General features: G+C 44.3%; 1 protein-coding gene across 1 annotated transcript in view; it reads right to left on the bottom strand.

Annotated features, from left to right (window-relative positions):
• The window catches only part of LOC148442975 (cell surface glycoprotein CD200 receptor 1-B-like), a 53,381-nt gene extending 30,471 nt beyond the window's left edge, over nt 1-22,910 (bottom strand). Inside the window, exon 1 of the mRNA XM_088463438.1 lies at nt 22,815-22,910. Within this exon, the coding sequence (XP_088319564.1) occupies nt 22,815-22,905 (91 nt within the window). The 5' untranslated portion in view covers nt 22,906-22,910. The remainder of the gene's footprint in view (nt 1-22,814) is intronic.
• Nucleotides 22,911-26,687: the final 3,777 nt, after the last annotated feature.

Here is a 26,687-nt window from a genome sequence, read left to right as displayed (position 1 = left end):
TGCTACATTTAGAGTTAACACAGGATTTTAAACAGAAGAAGCACATATTACTTTGCAAAATGGTACGCTACATTTTGAGTTAACACAGGATTTTACACAGAAGAAGCACATATTACTTCGCAAAATGGTAAGCTACATTTAGAGTTAACACAGGATTTTACACAGAAGAAGCACATATTACTTTGTGAAACATATGCTAAGACCAACACATGTAATTTGTTAAGTAATAAAATCAAAAACTCTTACCAAAAACAGACAAATATCCCAAAGTTAGAAAAGGTCACTTGGGTTCCAGCCAAAATAACTGTTTAAATAAAAAATAAAAAAATTAAAAAATAAAAAAAAAGAAACACAATTTAAGAATAAATGTTTTTGGGAATTATTGAAATACTTACTCAAAAATATAAATCAAAATAGCAGAATAAAAACGCAAATATGCTAACTTAAACAAAGAAAGTAAAAAAAACGCTCGGTCAAAAACAAAAAAACCACTCCTTCACGAACCAACAACCAAATAACCAACCACTACTCTGAAATACCTCCAACAATCCAAAAATGCCACCTCGAATGGAGTCACACAAAGCCATAAATAGTCTTTTTTTTCCCGCTCAAATTAAGGACGGACAATAGGAGCGCACAATGAATGATGCGGACAAATAATGCTGACGCATGTATAAAAACATCACTGAAATCCCAAATCGGTCTGCTGTAGTGAGTCCAAAATGACTACAGAGCAGCAAAGTACTGGCCAAGAGGCGCCAGGTAAGTATTTGTATTTTTGGTGGAAAATGATTGTTTAACAATAATTTAGTAAACATTTTACATTAAAAATGTAATTGTCTTTTTAAAAAAAGGTGTTGAGGATGCCATGGAAGAGGCTGCTGGGCCTAGTAGGCCTACTAAGCAAAAAAAAAAAAGGCAGCCACAATTCACAAGTAAGGAGATGGAGGTTTTGGTGCAAATGTGCAATGACACCCTGCCACAGGCACCAAGGAATATAGGTGCAAGCCAGGGATAGAAAATGTGGGACGACATAGCCAGTGCTGCCAATGGGGTGAGTGAGTTGGAACGTTCAACCCGGGAGGTCAAACGCCGGTACGTGAAAACTACATTTGACTAAAAAGTGTTTACAGTTTAAAATACTGCAGTAATAATGCCAACTTTTTAAACAACAGATGGAGCGACTTCAAATATCGCCTGAAACAAAAACTTGCTGATAGGGCTAGGCATGCAAGGGGGACAGGTGGGGGTCCAACCCCTGTGTCACTTGAGCTCACGGATTTGGAGGAGCTGGCACAGGGGTGTGTGCAGGATGAGGAGGTGTTTGGCGTGTCGAACATGGATACCGACATGCCAGACTTTGTGGCTCCTCATGTTGACCCAGGTAAATGTTGTAATGTTAACAACTCTGAAATGTGTTTTGGAAAATATCTAGATTATAATTTTACTCTTTTCTCTTTTTTCTCACAGAGACACAGGCGGATGAGTCTGCTCCAGAGGTGAGCTTTGGCCGCAGAATTTCTTCTGGCTCTGCAGGGGAGGAAGCAGTAGATCTGGCTGGGGACCCTGTGGAAGACAGTCCAGGGCCTTCCCCCTCGCAGGCAGTGGCCCTCCTCAGTGATCTCAATGTTAAAACGGATCAGCAGACCGAGATTCTGCTGAGGATGGACGCCAGTCTGCTACGGGTGGCGGACGCCCTGGAGGAAAATGCTGCGGCCAACGTGCGAATTGCAAATGCCCTGGAGCAGCTCGTTCGCCAGCACATGTTGGAGCCGGCCTCCATTCCTGCCGGAATATCAGGACCCTCCACCTCTGGCACAACAACAGCCATCCCTCCAAATGTGCCTAGCTCTATGCCTAGTCCAGAGGCCACAACATCTGCCTCTGGACAGGCCAGGCGAAGGACCTCCCGGACCCGTTCCAGCTCACTCCAACCCCCGGACAAACGGCCTAAAAAGCGATGACAGCACTGGCTAATTTCCCCACAATCCATCTCTGTGTTTGCCCCATATTCCTTAATGCCCAAAACCTCCCTCTCCTTTCTTATGAATTGTTTTTAATTTTTGTATTTGTTTGTGTTTCAAATGCCACTTATTTTGTGTGTGTGGCAAAACAAAAAATTTGGGTTTATTTAAAAAGAAAAAAAAAAAACATTTAGTAAAATTCAGTTTAAAATCTGCTCAATTATATTGTTGATTTATTACAAAACTGGTTAAAAGGTAATCCCTCAAACCAAATGACAAACAATACAACGGAAATAGAAACATTTTTATTTTTCAAAAAATCAAGGGTTAAAAAAAAAATATGATTTTTAAATAACACTTAGAAAAAAAAAAAAGGACGATTGGTTTCTTTGGCCAAAAAATATTAGCAAAAAAACAACCATGCGTACAATATTGTAAACTTAAACTTAAAAAAAAACACAAATATTTCAAAATACCACAAAATAAACTAAAAATTGTTTGCTAATTGATTGTATTAGGCCGAAATTAGCAGCTGAGTAGTTCACCTGCGTTCGGTTTTTAGCTACTAAAAATGGTCTATTTGAGAAACAACTTAAAAGCAGTTTGCAATTAAAAGATGATTGTTTCTGTGGCCTCAATTGATAAATCGACACTCCATCGATGAGCCCAGGGAAGGACGAAGAGACCATCGTCATTGCGGTAGACTATACCAGACCACAAGCTGAGCGAGCAGTCTTAATGGAAATTGGATCAGACAGTGATGTATCACTTGTTCAGTTCACATTGGCCGCTCGCATCAGATAATTTATGTACGCCCCAAAAACGCCTCGACACGCTTGCGTTTTCCCATCTCCACCCCCGTCACCGCCCCAAAACGGACAGTTCTGTCAATCACATTTGACATGTCACTTCCTGTTCGCTGTTCGACAACCGACTGAAAAAATGATCGCAATCAGCCGTACGCACATGCGCACTGTTACACCGACGCATGCGTGGTTGTACAACAATCGGCTGACTACGAACGAGCGGACGCTTATGAGCGGCTCTGAATGAGGGCCTGTGCTCAACAGGCTGTTTCTATTAGGGCCGCTGCAGTAATCCACCAGCGCCTCACACCATAGGTACCTTTATCCAGCATGGTTTAGTTCTCAGCCGCAGTTGGAGTTAGTAGCAGTTCCCGTGATCATTCCTTCAGCTACCGTCTTGGTTGATGGGAGCTATGTTCTTCTGAACCGTGTAAGTGACCGGGGAACACACCAGATAATTTTGATTGCATCAGCCTGTCGGCCAGACGGGTGTCCTGATACGGCCAAATAGCCCCGGTTTAAAGATGGTAAATATTATTACTACATAGGGCTTTTATTAGAGAATATAAACCATTACTTTTATATGGCGGAATTCATCCCCTTGGCTGTTTTAAGGTGAAAAATCTGTTTAACAAAATCTGTGGACTTGGATACTTTATGACAAACAAATACATTGGATAATTATGCATCTTTATGTAGGAGATTACAAGGAACCATTTCCTTGGACTAAGCAGTATAGGATTATTAGGTCTGTCCAATTTATTGAGTTTCACAGTGTGTATTGTTTTATACTATTGATTTTTTATTTATATATTTTTTATATTTTGTGTTTATTCTTTAAAGATATATTTTTTGTGATTTATATGCAGGATGTATTTATATGTTCATTAAACTGAATATATTCTTTACTCTGCAAACACTGTTATTTGGTGCAACCAGCGCGGCAAGGGTTAATAGTGGTTCATTTAGGTGAATGCACTTTTTTAATAAGCAGATGGGAGACGGGCAGTCATAATCCCGACAGAGGCCCGTATTCAATTTGAGGCAAAAAGTCCGGATCTGTGATACTTTTTCGCCGATGATGTCATTATCGCCTGTTTTGCTTTTACCCCGTATTCAATTTGAAAGACTTTCCACCTAGGTGGAAAGTCAATGCAATGTACTAGACGAAAAAGTTTCGCCTATGAATAGCAGGCGGAAAAAAGTACAGAATTGGGGTTTTGGGGTGCAACGTTGCGGGAACCCCCGTGCAGCCTTCAGATAGTCCCAAACTGTGTCAAAAAATAAAAAAAAAACCCACTTAAGGACTTTGAAAAAGGGGGGACAAAGTTGAAAACTAGCGAACTTGACTCTGGGGGGGTCCCCAAGTATGCCCCAGGTGTTTTTTTTATTGCAGGGGCTTGCGACAGGTGGATTTTTCATGATTTTTTCAACTTCACTTTAGCAACTTTTAAATATGCTGACCCCCATTTTCAAGTACCCCAAATTTGCTGGGATAAGTTATTTTCAGGAAACAATACTTCTGAATACTATTCTTCACCACGTATAGAAAAACGCTATTTAGCAGCTATTGAACCCGTTTAAAAACACCAAATACCTTCAGCAAGCCAAATCGGAGGGTACAATAGGGAACGCCCATGTCAGAGCATCATTTGGGGGTGTCAGGCTGATTTCCCCAAATCTGACAGTAATTTCCGCCTGTTCAAGTTTCGCCGGGTCCTGTTTTCGCGTACTTTGAAATTGAATACAGGGTAAAGCGGACACGCGAGCGATACTATTCCGCCTACAAAACAGGCGAAGTAGGCGAAAAGTCCGGGACGCGAAAAAGTATCGCGGCTCGGCTCAAACTGAATACGGCTCAGAGACTAGGTAAGTATCCTAACCCTCCCTACTTCACCGCCTATCCCTAACCCTCCCTTCCCCGCACCCTAACCCTTCCGGCTAGTGCCTAAACCTCCCCCCTTAGTGCCTACCCCTAACCCCCCCAGGCAGCAGCTGCAGCCTAACCCTAACAATTGGGGTGCTGGCTGTTGGGATTCTGGCCTCAGCATCTCAACTGATGTCGGGATTCCGGCACCGGTGTTCTGGCGCCGGTGTTCCGGCACCGCGATTTCGACTGCCAGCATCCCGATCGGAGGTAAATTGACTACATCCCCATGGAAATAGCCTTCTTACTCTATCAGGTCGATCCAGTTAGGTGCGAGTAGCGAGTTTGCTTCTTGAAACTCGGAGACTTCTCTTGAATGCATGAACCCGAGAATTCTCCAATCCAATTAAAATTTGCGGTACACGCAGCGGGGTTGCTTAATTTTCAGCCAAATGCGATGTTATAAAAGTGCATGAAAAAGTGGGGTGACCTTCCTGGACCCCAAAACACTGACAACCCCTGGCAACAAGCATGAAACCCCTGGCAATGAGCATGAAACCCCCTGGCAACGAGTATGAAACCCCCTGGCAATGAGTATGAAACCCCCCTGGCAAGGAGCATGAAACCCCAGGCAACGAGCATGGAACCCCCTGATAATGAGATTGTAACCCCTGGCAACGAGCATAAACCTCATGGCAATGAGCATGTAACCCCATGGCAATGAGCATAAACCCCATAGCAACGAGCATAAACCCCATAGCAACGAGCATGAAACCCCCTGGCAACAAGCATGAAACCCCCTGGCAACGAGCATGAAACCCCTGGCAATGAGCATGGAACCCCTGGTAATGAGCATAAAACCCCTGACAATGAGCAGGTAATTTTAAAGTAATTAGAAGCCTTACTGTGGGGCATAAAATGGTGTCGGGCAAATATGTAAGTGGCACTTTGGTAATAGGCATTACAGTGTGTGGCATAATGTGTAATGGGCATTATGGTGTGTGGAATAATGTAAGTCACTATACCAGGGACGTTTGAGTAGTGCACTGCCTTATGGAGGAGCAAAGACAAAATCCAGGTACGGGAAGGGAGGGGCGCAACATTACTGCCTTGCACTGGGTGACAGATATCCTAGTTTCGGCCCTGATATATACACATTTATAGCAGACCATACACTTACTTTCAGAAAACACCTGCCAAAGATTTGAACACCAAACCTCCTAAACCATATTAATACACTTATCTTGTGAGCTACTAGTAACGATGGGAATTATTGTCAATGAGTTACACCCCCCCTCCCCCTGTATTTAAAACACACATTGATCAGCATGCCTTACCTGGGACTTGAATTTATTCTCAACCTCATAGAGCATAGTCTGACACCTAACACATGGAGCTATTTGCTCCTGTGTATGAAGTCTAGTAATTCTAAATATATGAAGCTAGGTGTAATGGTCAGTTTTAACTTTTTGCAAATGCAGTAAGTAGATCTATGTAGTATGCAGCCACACATCCAATCCCCTGCAGTCACACACTACATTGATCTGCTTAGCTGCAATGGTTTTAGCTGACCATTACACATAGCTTCCTATAGAGATAGATAGATAGATAGATAGATAGATAGATAGATACACTGTAGGTGTGGTTTGGTTGTCATGCATTGTGTTTCCACTACAAGGTTAGATAAACCACATGAACCCAATGCTGATTTATTTATTATACTGGGGTTCCCCAGGATGTCAGAAATTATGTCATCACCAAACCCTGTTACTATGTGGGAAGTTTTTCAGTTTGAGTGTTTTGTTTTATACTGTTCTTGGTGCCTAACATAGGATTACAATACTGTAGTATCACAGCTATGTGCAAAAATGGTATTGTGTTACTCTAAGGAAGTGTTTCCCAACCTCGGTCCTCAAGGCATACCAACAGTCCAGGTTTTAGTGATATCCATGCTTGAGCACAGATGGTTAAATCAACATTACTTAGGTACCAGTTAAGACACCCGTGTTCAAGTTTTGCTATCCTTGAAACTTGGATTGTTAGTGTGCCTTGAGGAACGTGGTTGGGAACCCCTGCTCTAAGGGCTCATACTGTACATATGGACATTAATATAATACAGTCAATGAGCATTTTAAAAACATCCCATGTCCTGCTATACTGTACGTACAAACCAATATAATTTTTTTTTTTAAACAAATCCTATCGTGCTGGGTGGGTGGGAATCCTGAACTGAATTGCTGCCTACCTCCTGCCCTACAACTGACTGCCATTAACTGTTCAGTGGAGTAGGTGAGGATGGCGGATTGGGCGTGCCGGCCCATACCCCTGCCGCCGATGCATATACTTGTTTGAGGGGTCTCCAGAGTGACTGCAGCACCTTAAAGCCTGGTCAATGTTCTTTGTTTTTGAACAGAGAAGCAGGACTCTGAAAGTGAGACCTCAATTAGAGCTGGTGCTGATGGAGAGATCATTGAAAAACAGATCTCACATAGAAAGTGTTGAAAAAGAGACCTCACAGACATTGAGACCTCACATAGATGGGGTGCCAAAATAGAGACCTCATATAGATCCAGGACTGAAATAGAGCCCTCACATAGATTGGGCGCTTAAATAGAGACCTCACATACAGTAGATCTAGTGCTGAAATAGAGACATCACATGGATTGGTTAATGAAATTGAGTCCTCACATGGATGGTTTGCTAAAATATACCTCAGATACTTTGGGTAATGAAGCAGAGACCTTACATAGATTGTAGATTGGGTGATAAGATATACATTGGTTTATTGCTTCTAACCCTTAACAACCTTGCATAGCTTACTTAACTTAAACTAATAAATAACGACACAGACAACAAGAGCTTGGCTAAAAGGTCACAGCTTTTATTTATAATTAATTAACCTAACCAGGGTGGCAAAGAGACGCTGCAGACTCAGTTCTAGCTTTTACTTTGCTCAAATACTCAGGGAACGACTGACACGTCCCCCCTCTAGACGCACTAACACTGCGAGGGTCCCACTTCCCTCCTGGGCCAATCTGAGACGCTTCTGTACAAAAAGCGCCCGGATCCCCCCGTGCGGAGCAGGACAAATTCGCCAGGTTCATCGAGGGTAAGTGCCCCCACAACGTATCTTATGCCACATAAAGCCACTGAGCTGCAGCGTACTCCCGCCAAAGCCAGACTCCAAAGGAAACTGGCCCGCCACCCAACACGACCTAGCCCAAAACAAGAATTCCTAAATAAGGAAACTGAATCCAAGTCATCAAAATGCCCTCAATCGGGATTGAAAAATACAGAGTTAACACCGCATGACAGGCTTCTGACACATTCACCTTCTTCCTCGTCCTGTCTAACGCACCATGCTTATTCACCACTCTCCAAGTCAAACTATGCACCATACAGATCACACATCCTCCAATTTGGCCTTAAGCCCAACAAAAACTTCTCACCACGAACGATCACTCCATACCTTTCCACTGTCGCACATCGTTGCTCCTGACAGGCAACACCTCCTAGTCAGTCACATCCTATTTAGTCACCGAGGACACAAGAAACTCAAGCACGAAACTCTACACCAAACCGCGCACATCATTCACAACCCAAACTGTCAACTGCTGCAATCCCAGTGAGCAACAAAGTTCCGTACCATGAGCATCACACCAAACCCGAACCATCCCGACACAACTTTAAGAAAACACATAGCAACTAAATAGCAGGGATGCATAAGAGGGGAAACAAGTAACCCGAGTGAAGGGGAAAAACTAAAACACCTACCCGTGATCCAAATTGGTCCGGATCAAGGCTCCCGGGAGGAAAATTAAAAAATCCCTTCACCACCCCCCCAATTGTTGAACGTTTCAGGTTGCCGCCAGGTGCGCAACTAGCTCTAGTCGCAACTGCACATGTCTCATAGGCAGCCGTTTGCACACCCTAAACCCTGCAGGAAATGCCACCGCCATCGCTGCGCCAATTTGAAGAAATTGAGTACTAGAAGCTGAAGCATAGAAACTGCCCCAATCAAAACTTTGACCAAAAACAGCAGAGAACTAAAATGTGGTATGCAGGATAAGATAGGCCTGTAAACCACCCTCGTGTTCTAAATGAACTGTAGTATGCAGGGTAGGATTGGCATGTAAACCATCCTTGTGTTGAACTAGCAGGGCGCCACATCTATAATGCACCACAAGGCGTACCGGGCAAATGAACCTCTGGATGTTGAGAAAAGGAACACTATCCACCCCCACTTTTATGGTCTCAAATGCCCAATGAAAACTTGCAAAGCACCACTGATCTCCTGAAACAATATCTTGAAACAAAATCCCTGAAGAAACTAAACCTCCAAAATTGCAGCTGAAAAGTTCAAACGTAAAAGCGAGGCCTAACACCCGTCAGAATCCAACTGACCCGTAACCACAAGCAATGAATCAAAACTGCACATCAAAGGGCCGCCGGGAGACGCGAACGGGGAACCCATTCACCCAACATGTAAGAGCTGACTGGGTATGTACATGAAGACCTTTAAGCTAACAATAGATGAGATCCCCGCCGGCGCCGCCACCGCAGAGGCCTTGGACCCGCTCTGCTACGAATGGTTCCAGACAAAGAAGTAAAGGCAACATTGAAAAACTTACCCTCCGTAGATGGCTTAGCCCATAAGCTCGCCAAAATTGCCAGGCAGACGATTACCTCCTTGGTATCATTGGGACGAGAGACCGAAGCGCAATTTGAATGTCGAAATATAATATTCTGAAACTAAACGCACAAAACTAAATGACAAAGCAAACGCAAAAGGAACGAGTTTCGGTTGTAGATGGCATGAACTGCACCCAATTCTGTAGATTAGAAAAGAATTAATCCTCAGTCGCACTAACCAGCCTTATATGGCCATGAAAATTGGGAACGGCTCCAACAGCAACAATTACTCGTAAGACCTGCATCGTAATAAACCACGCAGAAACATTTCCCTCCAACTGAAAGCCCAAAAAACCTGGCCAGCCAGCCGCATTGGTAAAAAACTGCAGCAACAATTGCCGCTGAAGTACAAAATTAGTTCACCGTTAAATTGAACCAGAAACTTGGCCCAACAACGAAGTGCTTGCTCAACCTGTGTAAACCTATAAATCCGCCGCATTTAAGCAAACAACTTACAAACCCAGTCATTTTTTTTTTTTTTAATAAAGTGTCTCCACTGAGACTCAAAACCTTAAATGTCTAGTGTGATATGCGGTCCATTTCCATTACGCTACAAGACCTACCAAACAACCATAACCTGCTATCGTGACTATCTCAAATCTCCAACAGACAAAACCGGACACAAAACCTACAATCATATCAAGCGCAACTGGAACCCCCAAAACACGGAAAAAAGGTGACTGCGCCCCAAGAGGAGGTCCAAACAGACGTCACTCCTTCCCGCACCCATGAAGAGAAATCAGTCCAGACGATGTGCTACACCGACCTGGTCAGTGTCGGCCTGAACATGCGAAAGTAAGAAAAAATGGATTTCTCTATCTAGGTGCCGGAAACCGCACTGCCCGAAGGCAAACATTTATTTGCTAATTCACCTGAACACCACTGAAACCCTATGCATTGCCCGGCCTACGAGTGCAAGACAACAAACCAAAAACTGACCCAGAATAAACGTAACCAGAAAGTCAACATAACAAGACTGTGAACTAAAACAAAAAACTCATAAAATGTGGAAACTGCTATGAGGAACCTACGGGGATGGTATAATAATGGAATTACCACAATGTATAGGATACTACCATGTATAGGATGCATGCTGCACTAACCGAAACTAACCCACAACCTGCGTGGGGGACCATCCCACCAGAGAGATAGAGATACTGCAAGGGGAGGGAACAAGGACAAAACACCTCCATCCACCCCAGCAACACCCCTGCCCCAACCTTGGCCGGCAAACCACAGTAATAAATCCCGACAGAATGCAAACTCCGGAGTGTCCTGTCAAGGAAAGGCTATACCAATGCAGAACGCAAACGAATGAAGAAACCCTACAACCACAACCATAAACTACCTACCAAGTTAGCTATAACCACAGACAAAAGCAGCCAAACAAAATGGCGACTGAGCCAAACTAGCTCCCTTGGAGCTAACCCCTAAGTCAGGAGATAAACCCTCCTATACACGTAGGCTATACCTGGACAAGAGTTACCCCAGCAGGTGCGTCATGATGGCAAACCACAGGGAGGGTGCATGGGACCAACAGGGGTGGAAGGATAATGAATAAAGAGGAAGATGGGGTACAGGAAGCCTAGACATAGAAGAGAGGCGGGGGGCCATACGAGGAAAATATTATGAGGCATGGATGAAGGTGCACAGAAAGATAGCCAGAGGAAGGAGGGGCAGGGATAATAAGAAAAATTGGGGGGGGGTAAAGCAAGGGAAACCATGAACCTTTGGCCGGGGGTGGGGGAATGATGGAGCTGTAAAAAGATGAAAGGAGGTGTGGGGAAGAGGGCTAGAGGAGGTAGAACGGCAGGGGACAGCTGTGGACTAAAGCTGCAAGCCCAGCTGGGAAAAAAAAAACGTAAAGATGAATGTTGGGCTGAGATCCCACTACAAAGGTGGGACTCAAAATGGCTGCCATGGGAAATGGTTGCCGGGGAAATGTCTAGCTGCTGTACTGTAAAAAGGGCCCCCCCCCCGAGTGCGGAGGACCCGGCGCGGGGGGGGGGAGAGGTGTACGGAGCCGCACTCGCGGCGGGGTAGGCCAGAAAACCAGCGGGAGGCACGGGAGCGGTGACCCCCGCCGGTGAAGTGGAGGCTGGAGGGCAGACAGGAATGCCAATGGGAGGCCCGGAGACGGGAGCTCCCGCTGGTGCAGAGAGGCACTTGCGCCGACGGGGACTGGGCACCGGCGGGAGGCGAGCGGGCGCTCACCCCCACCGGTGGGGAAGGTGAAGTGGGGACTGGAGAGCAGTAACCGGCGCGCCAGCGGGAAGCGCGTAAGTGGGAGCTCCCGCTGGTGCCGAGAGTGCTTGTGCTGCCGGGGACTGGAAACCGACGGGAGACGCGGGAGCGCACACCCACGCCGGAGGTAAAGGAAAGGGGGCTAGAGGGAAGAACAAAGGAGCTCTGGCGGGAGGCGCGAAAGCGGGAGCGCCTGCTGGCGCAGGGAAGTGCTAGAACTGCTGCGGGATGAGCTTGGGACCTACAGCCACGGGGAAGCCACGAGCAAGTGGAGGTGGAGGGGGGGGGTGCCTCGTGCTGGAGCTGAGTGGTGCTATATGACAAATAAGCCCAAATGCAGGGGAGGAGGGGGGCAGAATGGAATGGACGGGCTATATAGGGAAAGGAGGCAGGGAGAGGGGGGGCAGGACAGCATGAAAAGGGTATAAATGTAAAAGAGAGGCACCAGTGGGAATATATACCAGGGGGGGAATGCAAGGATAAAACTGGAATGAAAAGGTAGTAGTAATATACAGAAAAAGGGAAATACTCAGCCTAGTATTGTTTCAAAGATCCAGGAACCAAGAGGCTGTCTATGTTCACACAAGCCAATATATACTGATCATATGACCACTCCTTCAAGCAATATCATTGGCTCACCCAACCAGCTGACCAGACAGCCTTATAATCTACCCAGCAACAAGGCTGTCATCAACAGCCATACAGCAAAAAACATAGTATTCTTAGTTATTCTCACGCTTATCCAGCCTTCGCATACTATAAAAGTGACAGATCTAGTGCTGAAATGGAGACTTTTTATATAGATGAAGTGCTGAATCAGAGACCTCACTTACTGTAGATTGATTGTTGAATAGCTATGTTTCATAGATGGAGTGCTGAAATAGAGACCTCACATAAATGGAGTGCTGAAATAGAGACCTCACTCGCATAGATGGAGTCCTGAAATAGAGACCTCACTCGCATAGATGGAGTGCTGAAATAGAGACCTCACTCGCATAGATGGAGTGCTGAAATAGAGACCTCACATTGATTAGGTGCTGAATGTGAGACCTCACATAGATTGAGAGAGACCTCATTTAGACTGAGTGCTGTAAGAGAGACCTCATTTAGACTGAGTGCTGAATGCGCTTACAAATTTGTATTTAAAAAATCATATACACATTAACATTATGATAACTGAGGGTCAACAAGCTAAATCTCCCAGCAGCCTTTACTCCTCCCACAAGCCCCTGGAGCCTCCCAGCAGCCCCCTCCCCAGTGACAAGATGGAAGGGAGGACACGGGAATCGCTAAGACCACCGGAAACCCCCCAGACACGTAAGTATAATTTTTTTCTTGTTTTTTTTAAGTGCCGTGGGGTCTTCAGCTCTGAAAACCCGGCAACCTTTTTTTAAAATTGTATGCCGCAGGTATTGGGAACGCGCAAACCCATGGTAACCCAAAGTTTGGTGCGCGGGGCGTGAGGTTTTTTACCTCGCTAAACCTCACGCCCATTTGAATATGCCACTTAGGGTGAAAAAGAACTGCACTCTGGAAAGTGATCATCAGAGGGAATAATCTTTTATAAATGAGAGGTTGAAAGAGAAAATGTATGATGTCTAGTTTTGTAAATGGCTTCAATGTGGGCCCATTATTGGAGCCAGTATTAACTGAAAAAATAAATAAATAAATAAATGAAAATAATAATAATAATAATAATAATAAAAAAAATATATATATATATATATTATATATATATATGTATATATACATATATATAGTAGAGTTAAAACCAACTATACTGCATCAGTCCCTGGATTAAATTCAATAATCTTTATTGTTGTCACAATAAAATAAACAATACAAATATATATATATATATATATATATATATATATACAGACTCCATTACGAATTATGCCTGATAGGCAATCAGTTTAGAACAAGAGCACAAATCAGATGGAGCATACTGTTATTAGGTACATTGCACGGAATATACATCAAAAATAACATTAATGAAATATCATATCTAATTCACCTACAAATATGAGATAACAAACATTTAGAATATATGTATAGAGCAGATGAACTCTGGCAGACAAGGTTTATAGTCACAGACTCACAGATCAACAGTCAACATTATCTTAAATGGCATAATTCCCAATAGAAAAACCTAAAATATACACCCAACAACAAATATCAATGGCAGATATAGCAAAGCATACAGTACGATATGCAAATAAAAGTACAATCAGGCGATGAGATGAATCTAGGTGAAAGACAAATAAGCAATATAACAGGATATACAGAGCACCCCTCAGTATATCAATAAGCAATAAGAGCCCACAGGCACCATATGAGCTCACATACCAAATATTACATAGAAATGACCAGTACTAGAGGCATATAAAGGTACAGGAGTATCCCACATCTTAAGCCTGATATAAAATGATCGCAGAATAGTACAAAATAAAATTAACAAATTCTAATAATCTGCCAAAAATCAAAGCAAAACAAAACCCTTCAAAACAAACCACCGGCCACCCCAAAAAGACCCACCCTGTATGGCTTAACCCCAACCCAGGCATACTTGGAACCCAGTTCCCCCTTACCAACCTTGTTGACTAAACCCAGCTCTCCCGCACTATAAGGATTTAACATTCTTCACAGACATAATGCTTGGCAACATAATAATGTATATACTAGGATATTATGAACAATGAAACATAGAAAGTGTTGAATGAGGGGCTTCAAATTATTAATCCGGCCAGGCCTGAGCATCCAGTGAAAGTATAGGCATAGTTCCAACCCATTCACCCAAGGACCAGTGGCGGAACTAGCGTTGGTGCAGCCGGTGGCTTGCACCTTGGCCCGCTGTGGTGCAGGGGCCCATAGCCCCTGCAGCCAACAGTGCCGCTGCACCCACCGCCAGTGTCCTCCGGGCCCCACAGTGTAGTGCAGACCGCAGTGAGTGCGGTCTGCACTACACAACAAACACACCGCTGCCGGCCCTGGGTAGTACACTCGTACTACCCGGCGGTGGTGTGTTTGTTTTGGCAGCAAATGAGAGTCAGACAGACATTCATTGGCTGCTGCGCCCACGGAGGGAGCCAGGCTGGGGCTCACTCATGAGCAGTGCACATAGCGGGGACTACTACTGGGGGCACTGCACATAGTGGGGGCTACTACTGGGGGCAGTGCACATAATGGGGACTACTACTGGGGGCACTGCACATAGTGGGGGCTACTACTGGGGGCACTGCACATAGCGGGGACCACTACTGGGGGCACTGCACATAGCGGGCACTACTACTGGGGGCAGTACACATAGCAGGGACTACTACTGGGAGCACTGTACATAGCAGGGACTACTACTGTGGGCACTGCACATAGGGGAGACTACTACTGGGGGCCATGCACATAGTGGACACTACTACTGGGGGCACAGCACATAGGGGAGACTACTACTGGGAGCACTGCACATAGCGGGGACTACTACTGGGGGCAGTGCACATAGCGGGGACTACTACTGGGAGCACTGCACATAGGGGAGACTACTACTGGGAGCACTGCACATAGCGGGGACTACTACTGGGGGTAGTGCACATAGCGGGGACTACTACTGGGAGCACTGCACATAGCGGGGACTACTACTGGGGGCAGTGCACATAGCGGGGACTACTACTGGGGGCACTGCACATAGGTGAGACTACTACTGGGGGCCCTGCACATAGTGGACACTAGTACTGGGGGCACAGCACATAGGGGAGACTACTACTGGGAGCACTGCACATAGCGGGGACTACTACTGGGGGCAATGCACATAGCGGGGACTACTACTGGGGGCACTGCACATAGTGGGGACTACTACTGGAGGCAGTGCACATAGGGGAGACTACTACTGGGAGCACTGCACATAGCGGGGACTACTACTGGGGGTAGTGCACATAGCGGGGACTACTACTGGGAGCACTGCACATAGCGGGGACTACTACTGGGGGCAGTGCACATAGCGGGGACTACTACTGGGGGCACTGCACATAGGGGAGACTACTACTGGGGGCCCTGCACATAGTGGACACTACTACTGGGGGCACAGCACATAGGGGAGACTACTACTGGGAGCACTGCACATAGCAGGGACTACTACTGGGGGCAGTGCACATAGCGGGGACTACTACTGGGGGCACTGCACATAGTGGGGACTACTACTGGAGTCAGTGCACATAGGGGGGACTACTACTGGGGGCACTGCACATAGGAGGGACTACTATTGGGGGCACTGCATATAGGGGGGACTACAAATGGGGGCACTGCACATAGGGGGTACTGCTACTGGGGGCACTGCACATAGCGGGGACTACTAATGGGGATACTGCACATAGAGGGAACTACTACTGGGGGCACTGCATAGTGTGGGACTAATACGGTGCACTACTGGGGGCACTGCATAGTGGTACCACTACGTGGGCCACTGCATGGGGGGGCCCAAAGCATATTCTTGCACCTGAGCCCACCACTCTCTAGTTCCGCCACTGCCAAGGACACATAGAAAAGTACATGGGATGCTTTACTGATGTAATGATGTATCCTGAAGACATCCGTCCTCCAAGGACACACAGAGAAAAAGATGAAGAACTTGAAGGGTAAAGTCTTGAGCCTCAATCCCTCCACTAGAAATTTAGAATGACTCTTTCGAAAATACGCAGTGGACTCCAAACGCCCAGGGATTGAAAGGATATCCAGCACAGGAGTAGACACATCCCTAGGTGAGGATAAGCCCAAAAATTGCTCTTTCTTATAAGACATGCAAAGGTAACTTCATTGCTTGGGGACACAGCCATCACATCTCCAAGTTTAGTTAGAAGCCTCTGTGTGGAGGCAGCAATAGCTCGAAGGATCAGCTGCAGGGAACTGGCCATCTGTGAGGCAATCAGCCACAAATATCCGCAGTTACTGTAAGCAGGTACAGACAATATGGTGGTGGCTAGCACACCACCTATGTTCACCAGCAACAGCTATATATTGCAGCCAACACCAGGCCCTGTTATGAGGAGCTGAATCCCACCACCATATGCACTGAAACTAAAATGACTGGCAACTCTCCAATCTGTTTACAGACAGGAACAAGGAACAGAGGCCCTCATTCAGAGCCGTATGCTCTGAGCAGAGCGCACGCTCTGAATGAGGGCCGGGCTCCATTTTCATAGCATACTATAGAAGATAATAGCTAGAATCTGATTGGTTGCTCTGGGCAACATCTCCACTTCTAAAAACCTGCACTTTAGTAAATATACCCCAAAAGCTGCATACACACACAACGATTTTTTTAATGATTATCCTTAAACGATATCGTTTAACGATAATTGATGGCAAAAATCGTTCACTTTCTGAGTCAAACGATGAACGATTATTGTTCATGCGCGTTCACGTTTGTAGTTTGTCGTTTGTAGTTTGTCGTTCAGTCAGACTTGTCAACTCAACGATTTTCATTAAGGGAATATGCAAAAATCATTTGTAGTTCATAAAAATCGTTCATGACATTTAGTAAATGAAGAACTTTAGTAAACGATTTTAGTAAATTTTTTCAAGGGAAAAAATCGTTTACTCAAATCGTTCATTAAAAAAATCGTTGTGTGTGTATGCAGCTTAAGTGTGTAAATGCTCTGCTCTTTCCTACTTATTTATTATACTGTGCAGAATAATTATTATTATACTTCCATAATTGCCTCCTGCGGGCACTTTGCATGGCCTTTCACTGATGGACGTGCCCAGAGGAGGTGTCAGGGCAGAATAAAAGTAATAATGAGATCTATCATAACCAGATCCCCTCCTCCATTTTCCAAAATCCATCACCAGAGGGTGCAGGAATCAGTCCTGAACCACGCATTATATAACAAAAAATAGGGGTGTAGCGTGGAGCCTTGGCGCCCAGAACAAGTATACTATGGGACCTCCTTCCATTTTGGTGCGATGACAGTAGTGACCCTTAGTGGTACCAGCTTTTCTCAAATATTTCTCAACATACAGATGTGCGCTTGCATCGTGCCATGCGATTACCCACAGCAGCGTATGCTACGGTATACTATGGTGCGCACTGCGATCACACCATGCAATCCTATGGAGGAGCCAGTGCGGACGCAGCAACAAAATAGCTGGACACATCTGTACTCTGCAACACACATTCCCCCCCTGCAAAGGAACATGACCTCCTCCTGTACACAAACATGACCTCCTCCTGAACACCAGAATACCCTTTGCACATCAATATGCCCCTCTGCACACCAACATGCCCCCTCCTGCACACCAACATGCCCACCTTCTCCACACCAGTCTGATCCCTCCTGCACACCAACATGCCCACCTTCTTCACACCAGTCTGATCACCCCTGCAAAGCAGCATGCCCCCTCCTGTACACCAGCATTCCTCCTCCTGCACACAGGGGCGCCGAGAGGGGGTGGGGATAGTACTAATTACCTTGGCCTGGGCTTGCTGGAGGGGCTCGGCGCCGCCCCCACCCACCCTTTTACATCACAGCAGCCAAGCACATGCTGCTTTGTGCTGGGCTGCACTGGGAGACTGCTCGCGGCTGCTAAGCAGCAGCTGCAACAGTCTCCTAGGCCTGTGGGGGGGAGCTGTGCACCATGCTGAGGGGCTCAAAGCGCCTCCTACCCCAGCGCGCTGCAAATTTTCCCTCCTAAGGGGCGTGGCCATGTCTCCCACAATTAGGTCACGCCCCCATCACCTGGGCCTGGCATGGCACAATAACATGCTCCTCCCTGCACAAAAACGTGCCCCCTCCTGCACACCAGATTAGTCCCCACACTGCAAATTTTACTTACTGATGCTTTATGGAGAGCTGTCAGCTACTCAGTACCTGGCTAGAACACCAGCAGCCAACAGCAGTCACATGACCATAGACATATGATTGGGAGCCACTAGGGCTAGTTCCCTTCCTTGCGGTGTATTAACAACTGTTGAGGACAAAGATGTGTATCCTAGATAGTACCGCCAGATGGCCCTCGCTCCCAGAACTTGAGCTCCACCTGCTCCACCCACGCTACGCCCCTGTAGTAATGACCAAATATTACATGCTGTATGGTGCTGTCCTGTTCCAAAAACTGACCACTTCTCATCTACTGTATGTTACTACAAAGAGCCAGGTGTACCAATGTAGTCAGAGCATATGATACAAATGTGCAGCTTAACAAGATGTGGAAAATCCTCGGTCTCCAGTCACCTACAATGTGCGCCTGGGAAGGCTTGGGCTATAATCTACGCCATAACGTGCCATTTGTTTTAAAAAAAATACCCTGTATCAACTGTACAGTAGGCAGAAGAGTTGTATTTAATTGAAATAATAAACCTAAAGCTCACCAGCCGCAACATAGCGAGTTTAAAATCAGATATATATTGGAGGAGATGTACTAAGCCTTGGGCAGTGATCAAGTGGAGAGTGATAAAGTACCAACCAATCAGCTCCTAACTGTCATTTCTCAAAGACGGTCTTTAAACTGACAATGAGGAGCTGATTGGCTGGTACTTTATATCTCTCCTCCTTATCACTCCCCAAGGCTTAGTACATCTCTTCCCATGTGTGCTTGGTTTATTATAAATCTATGTGCAATGCAGAGAAAACCCCATAACACTGAGCTGTGCTGCAGAGAGCCGCAGGGCCCCTGATTTCAGGGAAGCACCTGCCGGTTACAGCATGTCAGGCGTCCTGTATACATTTTCCATGAGCGCAACCTCTGCTGTGCCGCCTACAGATCAGTAGGAGTATGAAACTGCGCAATCACTGTACAGGATCTCACTTGTGGTTAGAAAACGTAATGTCATATTTTCACACCATCAGATATAACTAATGTGGTGCTGAAGAAAGAGGTAGAAACATAATTATAACTGGGAAGCATAAAACAATAATAATAATAATAATAATAATAATATAATAATAATAATAATAATAATAATAATAATAATATAATAATAATAATAATAATAATATAATAAGCTGTTATAGAATTTTATTCTGACATTGGCGGTATCGGAAGAGGAACACGGTAGGTTATGGAACATACATATGCAATGCTTATCCAGCAATGCTCCACAATATAATAGTAATCACATCTTATGTTCACTATATGGACCCATGATACCGGTTTGTACCTTACGATAACCATTTAAGGAACCTCCGGAAAAATGGCTCTGGCGCCAGCTCCCTGAGATATATAGATGCACATTAGGCCCTGGCACGGTACCAATATGATTGTGGGGGGGTCCGCATGGAGAGTGCACATGGGCCCATCCTCTCATAAGACGCCCCTGAATTAATTAGTCACATTTTAAATGAATAATGCGTTCTCATAACAGGTTCGTAGGCACACCCACATTCTGCTATTAGGAACTGTATCCATAAAAATACTCTCTGTGACCTTTTGCGGCATGGCCGTAACTAAGGGTGCGCGAGCGGTGGCGCTGATGAGGGTACAAGGCCCAGGGGTGGCACTGACCTTGCCATAAGGCACCTGCAATTGGCTTGAAAAGAGCACTCCAGCGTAGGGCACTACTCTTCTTGCTGGTCTCATGATATCACATTTTGGGGTGGTGTACGTTACCCTGCTAAGGCCCTGTTTTGCAACACTGCGGGTGGAGTTGGAAAGGTGCATGGTGAAAAGCCCTCTGACCACTTCCTCCTTACATACGCTCCCTCCAATCGTTTCAACTTTTCCCTTTTTTTCTCCTCATTTAGCAAAGCTTGGAGAGAGATAAATTACCAACCATTCAGCTTCTAACTTACATTTTACAGACTGAGGACCTGATTCAGAGCCGGACGCTCTGAAAGAGCGCTCGCTCTGAATCAAGGCGTTTTGTTTTTTTTTGGTGCGGCCTCCGGGCCACTCGCATAGCTGTGGCAAGGGTCTCGTCTCAAGCCCCGATGGTTGTGATGGTCGAGACCATCGTGACCATCACCTGGCCGCTCGCATAGCTGTGGGTGACCACCCACAGCTTTTGCGAGCGGCCAGGTGGTGGTCGCGATGGTCTCGACCATCGCAACCATCGGGGCTTGAGACGAGACCCTTGCGGTAGGGTCTCGTTCCCGCAAGCCCCAGTGAGCTTCTGGCTCTTAATAGAGCCGGAAGCTCACCACTGACATCACTCATGATGTCAGTGGGGCCGCCCCCAAACGGCAGGCGTTCCGTCGGGAACGCCTCCGTTTGGCCAGCCACCCCCCCCTGCCCGCCTCCAAAACGGTGCGAGCTGTCGATCAAAATTGACAGCTGCCCCATTTTGGTGCGAGATACGGAGCGCCCGTCGCTAACCGGGTCTTGCGCATGCGCACGTTGGAGCCGCAGGCGCAGTGGCAAAACATCGGCCCTGAGTTTGAAAAATGACAGGAGCTGATTGGTTGGTAGTTTATCTCTCACAATTTTATCTCTCGCCGAGCTCTGATACATACCAATATAACATTTCTGCTACTTTTAATCTCGTAGTTAGAATTCAGCGTTAGGGTGAGCCTTATTATTTGGAAAAGATAACAACATATGGTTCAGTAGTCATCTCTCTGATTACTACAATTGATTGATTCACTCATCGTTATTAATCAGTCACAAAAAATGTTATACAAAATTATAGTAATACTGTGAAATACTGTATGTAGGGGTCGATTCAATTAGTAGAGATGCCCGCAACGCCAGCGATGCAGTGCGCATATCAGCCACCATTACGTTATGAGGCTGCAAACTAAAATGCATAGTTTAGAGGATAATCCAGGGAAAGATTGAGGCAATTTAAAGTTAATTTCCGTTGCCGCATTTCAACTTTGGCGAAACAGTACATTGTGGGCATCACCCGCAATTTGCCCCCAGTTTAATCAACCTCTTATAATCAGTGTGTTACATTAAAATGTTTTATAGAATTTTGGCCCCTATACACTAGCGACGGGTTGTTGCGAAACTGCGATGCTGAGATGCCAGGTTGCAGGATCGGTGAAAATATGATTGTGATTAGCAAATCGGTGAAATTAACATGTATAATTTCACCGATACTTCGACGGATCGTGGAACATTGATGGCTGCCAGTCGGCATTTCCGACCGGCAAATCAGCATTTCTAATCTGACCGCAATACTGTAAGTTATTAGGTGTATTGGGGACAGGGCCGTAGCTAGGGTAGTGCGGCCGGTGCCATCGCTCAGGGCACCACAGGTCAGGGGGCGCTGTTTGGGCCTGTGTATTATCATTCTCACTTGTAGCTTCCTCTTATTTCATCCCCAGCATCTCCTGGCCTCTCCTATCTCTTCCCTGGCCCTTCCCCATGAGGCCATGGCCCTTTTTTGGGTGTATTATGTCCCATTGAAAAATGAGGGGGGCGCCAACACTCTTTCTGGCACAGGGCACCAAAAAGTCTAGTTACGGCTCTGATTGGGGACTTAAGTCATTAAAATTGACAGAGCTCTATGTAATCTGCAGGCAATAAATAACTAATTAATAATAATTATAATTGAATCAGTATGACCTAGATTTGTCAGCTTTATGTGACTTAAATTGGGAGAATTTTAAACCAGTAGGATAATTGTATATAAATTAGGTTCCGTCTGGGAATTGTTTGTGGCTTTAGTTACAAGAATCGGAAAATTGTCCGGAACCACGTATATAACCAATTGCAGATGTACACCTGCAGGTGGTGGGTAAATATATTACTTTGTACAGTCAAAAGATGTTTCCAAATAATGTGTATGTTCCAATAACTGAATGAAAGGCATTATAGAATGTAACAGCAACATTTACATAGCAAACAAGCTTCAATTTCAGCCAACTAAAGAACAAGGAGAAGATAGATAGATAGATAGATAGATAGATAGATAGATAGATAGATAGATAGATAGATAGATAGATAGATACTGTATAAGTGTGTATATATATATATATATATATATATATACACACACACACACAGATGTGTCCTGCTACATCTTTACTGCGCAATCAGCAAATCACGCCACGTGTGCGCCCACGAGCAGATACACATTCTGCGTTCGCACCCGCACCTCCATAGGAATGCTTGGTCCGATCGCAGTGCACGCCATAGTGTACCGTAGCAAATGCTGCTACGGGTAATCTCGTGGCACGATGCGTGCGCATGTTTGTAGCGCGATCGGCAAAGATATAGCAGGACACATCTGTATATATGCATTTATATCTGCAGCATCTATGGCTCTGTACATTTATAACTATACATAAAAATAATAAATCAGGGTCTTACCTGCCATAGCCGTATGTACGTATAGGAGTACTAATAGTTTAGGTATACAGTGCATCTGCCAGAGGTACATGCTGGATTTCTCAGTTTTCATGTAGAAATGATATCGCAGTGTGTAGTTCTGAGACAGCAAAAGTTATGGCGCATTTCTGCTTATTTTTTATCAACTTAAGAATAGTTTCCTGCTCTCCTGCTCCATGAAGATAAAGCTTTGCTGGGCTGGAGAGGGTCCTATCATCGGTTTCTGTCCCAGCTTGCAGCTTCCTATGTCTTTACTTGTAGTGACACAGAGGAAATAAACTGACATAGATGTCACTGTCAGCGACTTGTGATGTGTTATAGATGCTACAATGTTACTTTGTACCACGCACATCGTGACTCATAGATAAACCAATAGAATACAGTATGTAATTCACCTTGATACATATCAGCCAATGAAATGTAACCTAGTAATTCTGCGATAAGTCTTGTTTTTCCTGTGGTTTTATTTTTTGTCAACAAGTAACAAATGTAAAATTCTACAAATATATATTTTTTGGTTGAATTTGTAGTAATTAAAATACCATACAGCATAGTGAATATTCATGTAAAGGTTTTTTATTGAATTTTTTTTTTTACTTTTTATATAATTTTTGGATATGAATTGGTTTAATTGTTGTAAATAGTGCACTTTATGAAATGGTTGTTATTAACATAAAAACCTTACAAGTTTATGTTATTATGCTGCTGTACTGTGGATTGTGATTATGTAACTGTTTGATGTAACATTTGTTTCTTACAAACATGTTGGTCATTTGTATCAATGCTGCATGTTAAATGCGATTGATATGCTAATTAGACCTGATGCTAAATTAGACCACAATGCTAGATCTTCAGACGACGAAATACTTTGTTGGCGAAACTTGTTATGGGACCTCTGACCTTATGACATCACACGCTGTTCACAGCGGCCGGAGATTTTGCCAGGCAATTACTAGCTACTACTAAGATCCTACCTGATGTCTGCCTGCTGGTACTATCGAAGCTGCATGCCGAGTCTGGAGTCTGTAATACTGTAATATACTCGTTATTTACTATGATGCACATGAGCATATCTCAGGAGTCAGTTTGAACACTGGCTAGACTGCTCATGGCAAGGCAATGTGAATTTTTAGAGTTCAAACGTGGCATGATAGTGGGTGCCAACGGATGGGACTTTCCATTTCCAAAGATCTACATTACTCGATCAATTTTGTCACCTGTGTACCGGGAATCTTTCATAGAAGGCACCAGCACCCACCCAGCCCAAGATCCTGCACCTAAAAATATCAGAGAGCTGGGGAAAGTTGTCCAGGCGGCATGGGTCAATATCTCTCCAGTCTTCTGTCTACTAGTGGAATTGATGTCACGTCAAGTTGCATATGTATAGATATATATATAGCTATAGATGAATAGGTAGATTTAGTTTAAGTTTGGTCAATGCCAACACGTTATTGTTTCGATTCAGTGTGTGTGTGTATGTATGTGTATATATATATATATATATATATATATATATATCTGTAAGTCCGAACTCAAAGCTTTAACTGCAAGTCACATGCAAAGGCGTGCTCCTTAAGAATCCGACAGAATCCGAAATACAAAAATAGAAAATAGGCACTCACCAGGTAGAAAATAAAAATAAAATCACATCTTTAATAGGAACATCTTTAAAATATCACCATATTGTCGACGTTTCGATCCTCTCAGGGACCGCCATCAGGACAACTATCAGTGGCAAACGCAGGATTTCTAGAGGGGGGTTTCCAAATGCCTGATTTTAGAGCGAGTGTGGCCAGTCCATGAAGAGGGCAGAATTAGTACTTATCCAGCTTTAATATGTTACATACAAAGTATATTGTGTTGCATAATTCCAGCATATACAGGACCAGCGATCACAGGAAGCCATTAGATGCGGCAGTAGGTCCATCCTGTCTGAGCAGAATGTTTTTCTTCAAATGTGGCCACCATTCCAGAGCATTAGAGCAAGTCCGAGAGTCTGGGGGAGCGGCAGAAGAACCTAGCACTGTCCTGGACATATATATGTACATATCGGTCTCCATATGTACTGGATAGTGTATTATTACACCCTATTGATGGTCTATAGCAGTGCACCCCTAACAGTGCATGTTTTCTACATGTCCTAGTTGGTGCACAGGTGTATATATTACTAGCTGACACATTTTAAAAGATCCACAAATGGTGCTAATCATTTCATTTGTGATACTGAGAAGAACATGCAGCACTAGTAACATTCTATTATATTACTATTTCTATTATGGTCATGGTGCGTGCTGGGGAGGGGGGTTTCCAGGCAGACAGAACCCCCCCCCCCCTCCTGCGTTTGCCTATGACTATATCCAGTGTAGACAGGACAACACCTGTCTGCTTTGTGGTGTTGTACTGCTGATCATGACCATATTATATGTTTGAATGTGTCTGAAAGTACAAATGTATTATGTATGTAACAATACACCGAAGTTGATATTGAGGACAGAAGCGGCTTAGCTCACATGTGAAAACGCCGCGCTCAGCAACACTAATGGTGCATACACACGATCAGATTTTTCCTTCAGATATGAACGATAACGATTTAAAAATCGTTCAGTCGTTCATATCTGAAGGAAAATCGTTCATATCTGACATGCCTGAACGATGGACGATCAACGATGCGCGTTCCCGTTTGTCAGATAACGATATCTGACATCTGATGGGTTTGCAGTCAGACTTGGACGATTCCATTCATTTTAATGCAGTCAAAAATCGTTCAATCGTTCAATCGTTCATCTGACAAATCTGACAAGTCTGACAAACCTGACCGTGTGTACGCTCCATTATACGGAGACTGACAACAGAGTTCTCCGTGCTGAGAACACAGCTTGACAGTGTGTACAGACGTGCACAGCATTATCAGAGGGGAAAGCGGGGGTTTGGGACAACAACATTAATAGTTGCCTCAAGAATAAGTTTCAGCAAGAGTTCAATCTGTGACGTAACATAATTTATTGAGGTCCACACATATTACAGGAGTATAATATAACAATCTCTGACATAACTGGAGACACGGGCACGGTAATAGCGATTGAAATACTAGTGTTATCTGATACGTAGCAACAATAATCAATATTGAACAATAAACATGAATGTATCTTTACCTGAAAACACCAGTAGCAATAGAAAAAGTATTAACAGGGAGGAATACTATTATCCTCCAAAGCAAAACAATGCTACTATATCCCACCAATGAAGAATCATTATAGGGAAGATGTGTGGACACTTATATTAGCTACAATGTATTAGATTGTTACTTTAAAACAAACCTATTGAAAGTTACTAAGTAACTATTAATATTCATACACTGAAACTACAATAGGGTTTAACATTGCCGATCTATATAGTACATTCAGTAGCATTTAGATCAGGTAACGAACGGGAATTACCCGACCATCTGCAACATGATATGAGATATACACACTAGTAATCAAATTAACATCATTCAGTTTGCTTGAAACATATATCAACCAACACATTTGAAGAAGAAATAATAATACATATAACAGATCAGCGGTAAATGAAACTTTTTTTTTCTTTTTAATACACAATTTTCATAACTTTTCGTACACAGAAATACTATAATTTTTACAAATATTTCGCCTTCGATATCCTGAACAACACATTTTAAGATTATTAAATAAAGATTTATTGATTTTAATTTCAATACTATACAATCAAGCAATTACCATAAATTGGGATTCTTATTGTGCACCATTCAAAATACCCCACTTTTCTCTTTTTTTGTGTAAAGTATTAGTTATTGGGGTAAAGGTAGCACCCCTTGTGAGATTTTCCTGTGGAGAC

This window comes from Taudactylus pleione, unplaced genomic scaffold (assembly GCF_031769625.1).
Source record: "Taudactylus pleione unplaced genomic scaffold, aTauple2 ptg001374l, whole genome shotgun sequence".
NCBI classification, from domain to species: Eukaryota; Metazoa; Chordata; class Amphibia; order Anura; family Myobatrachidae; genus Taudactylus; species Taudactylus pleione.
Note: the sequence above shows the minus strand (reverse complement) of the source record. Positions and strands in the feature narration are given on the sequence as shown.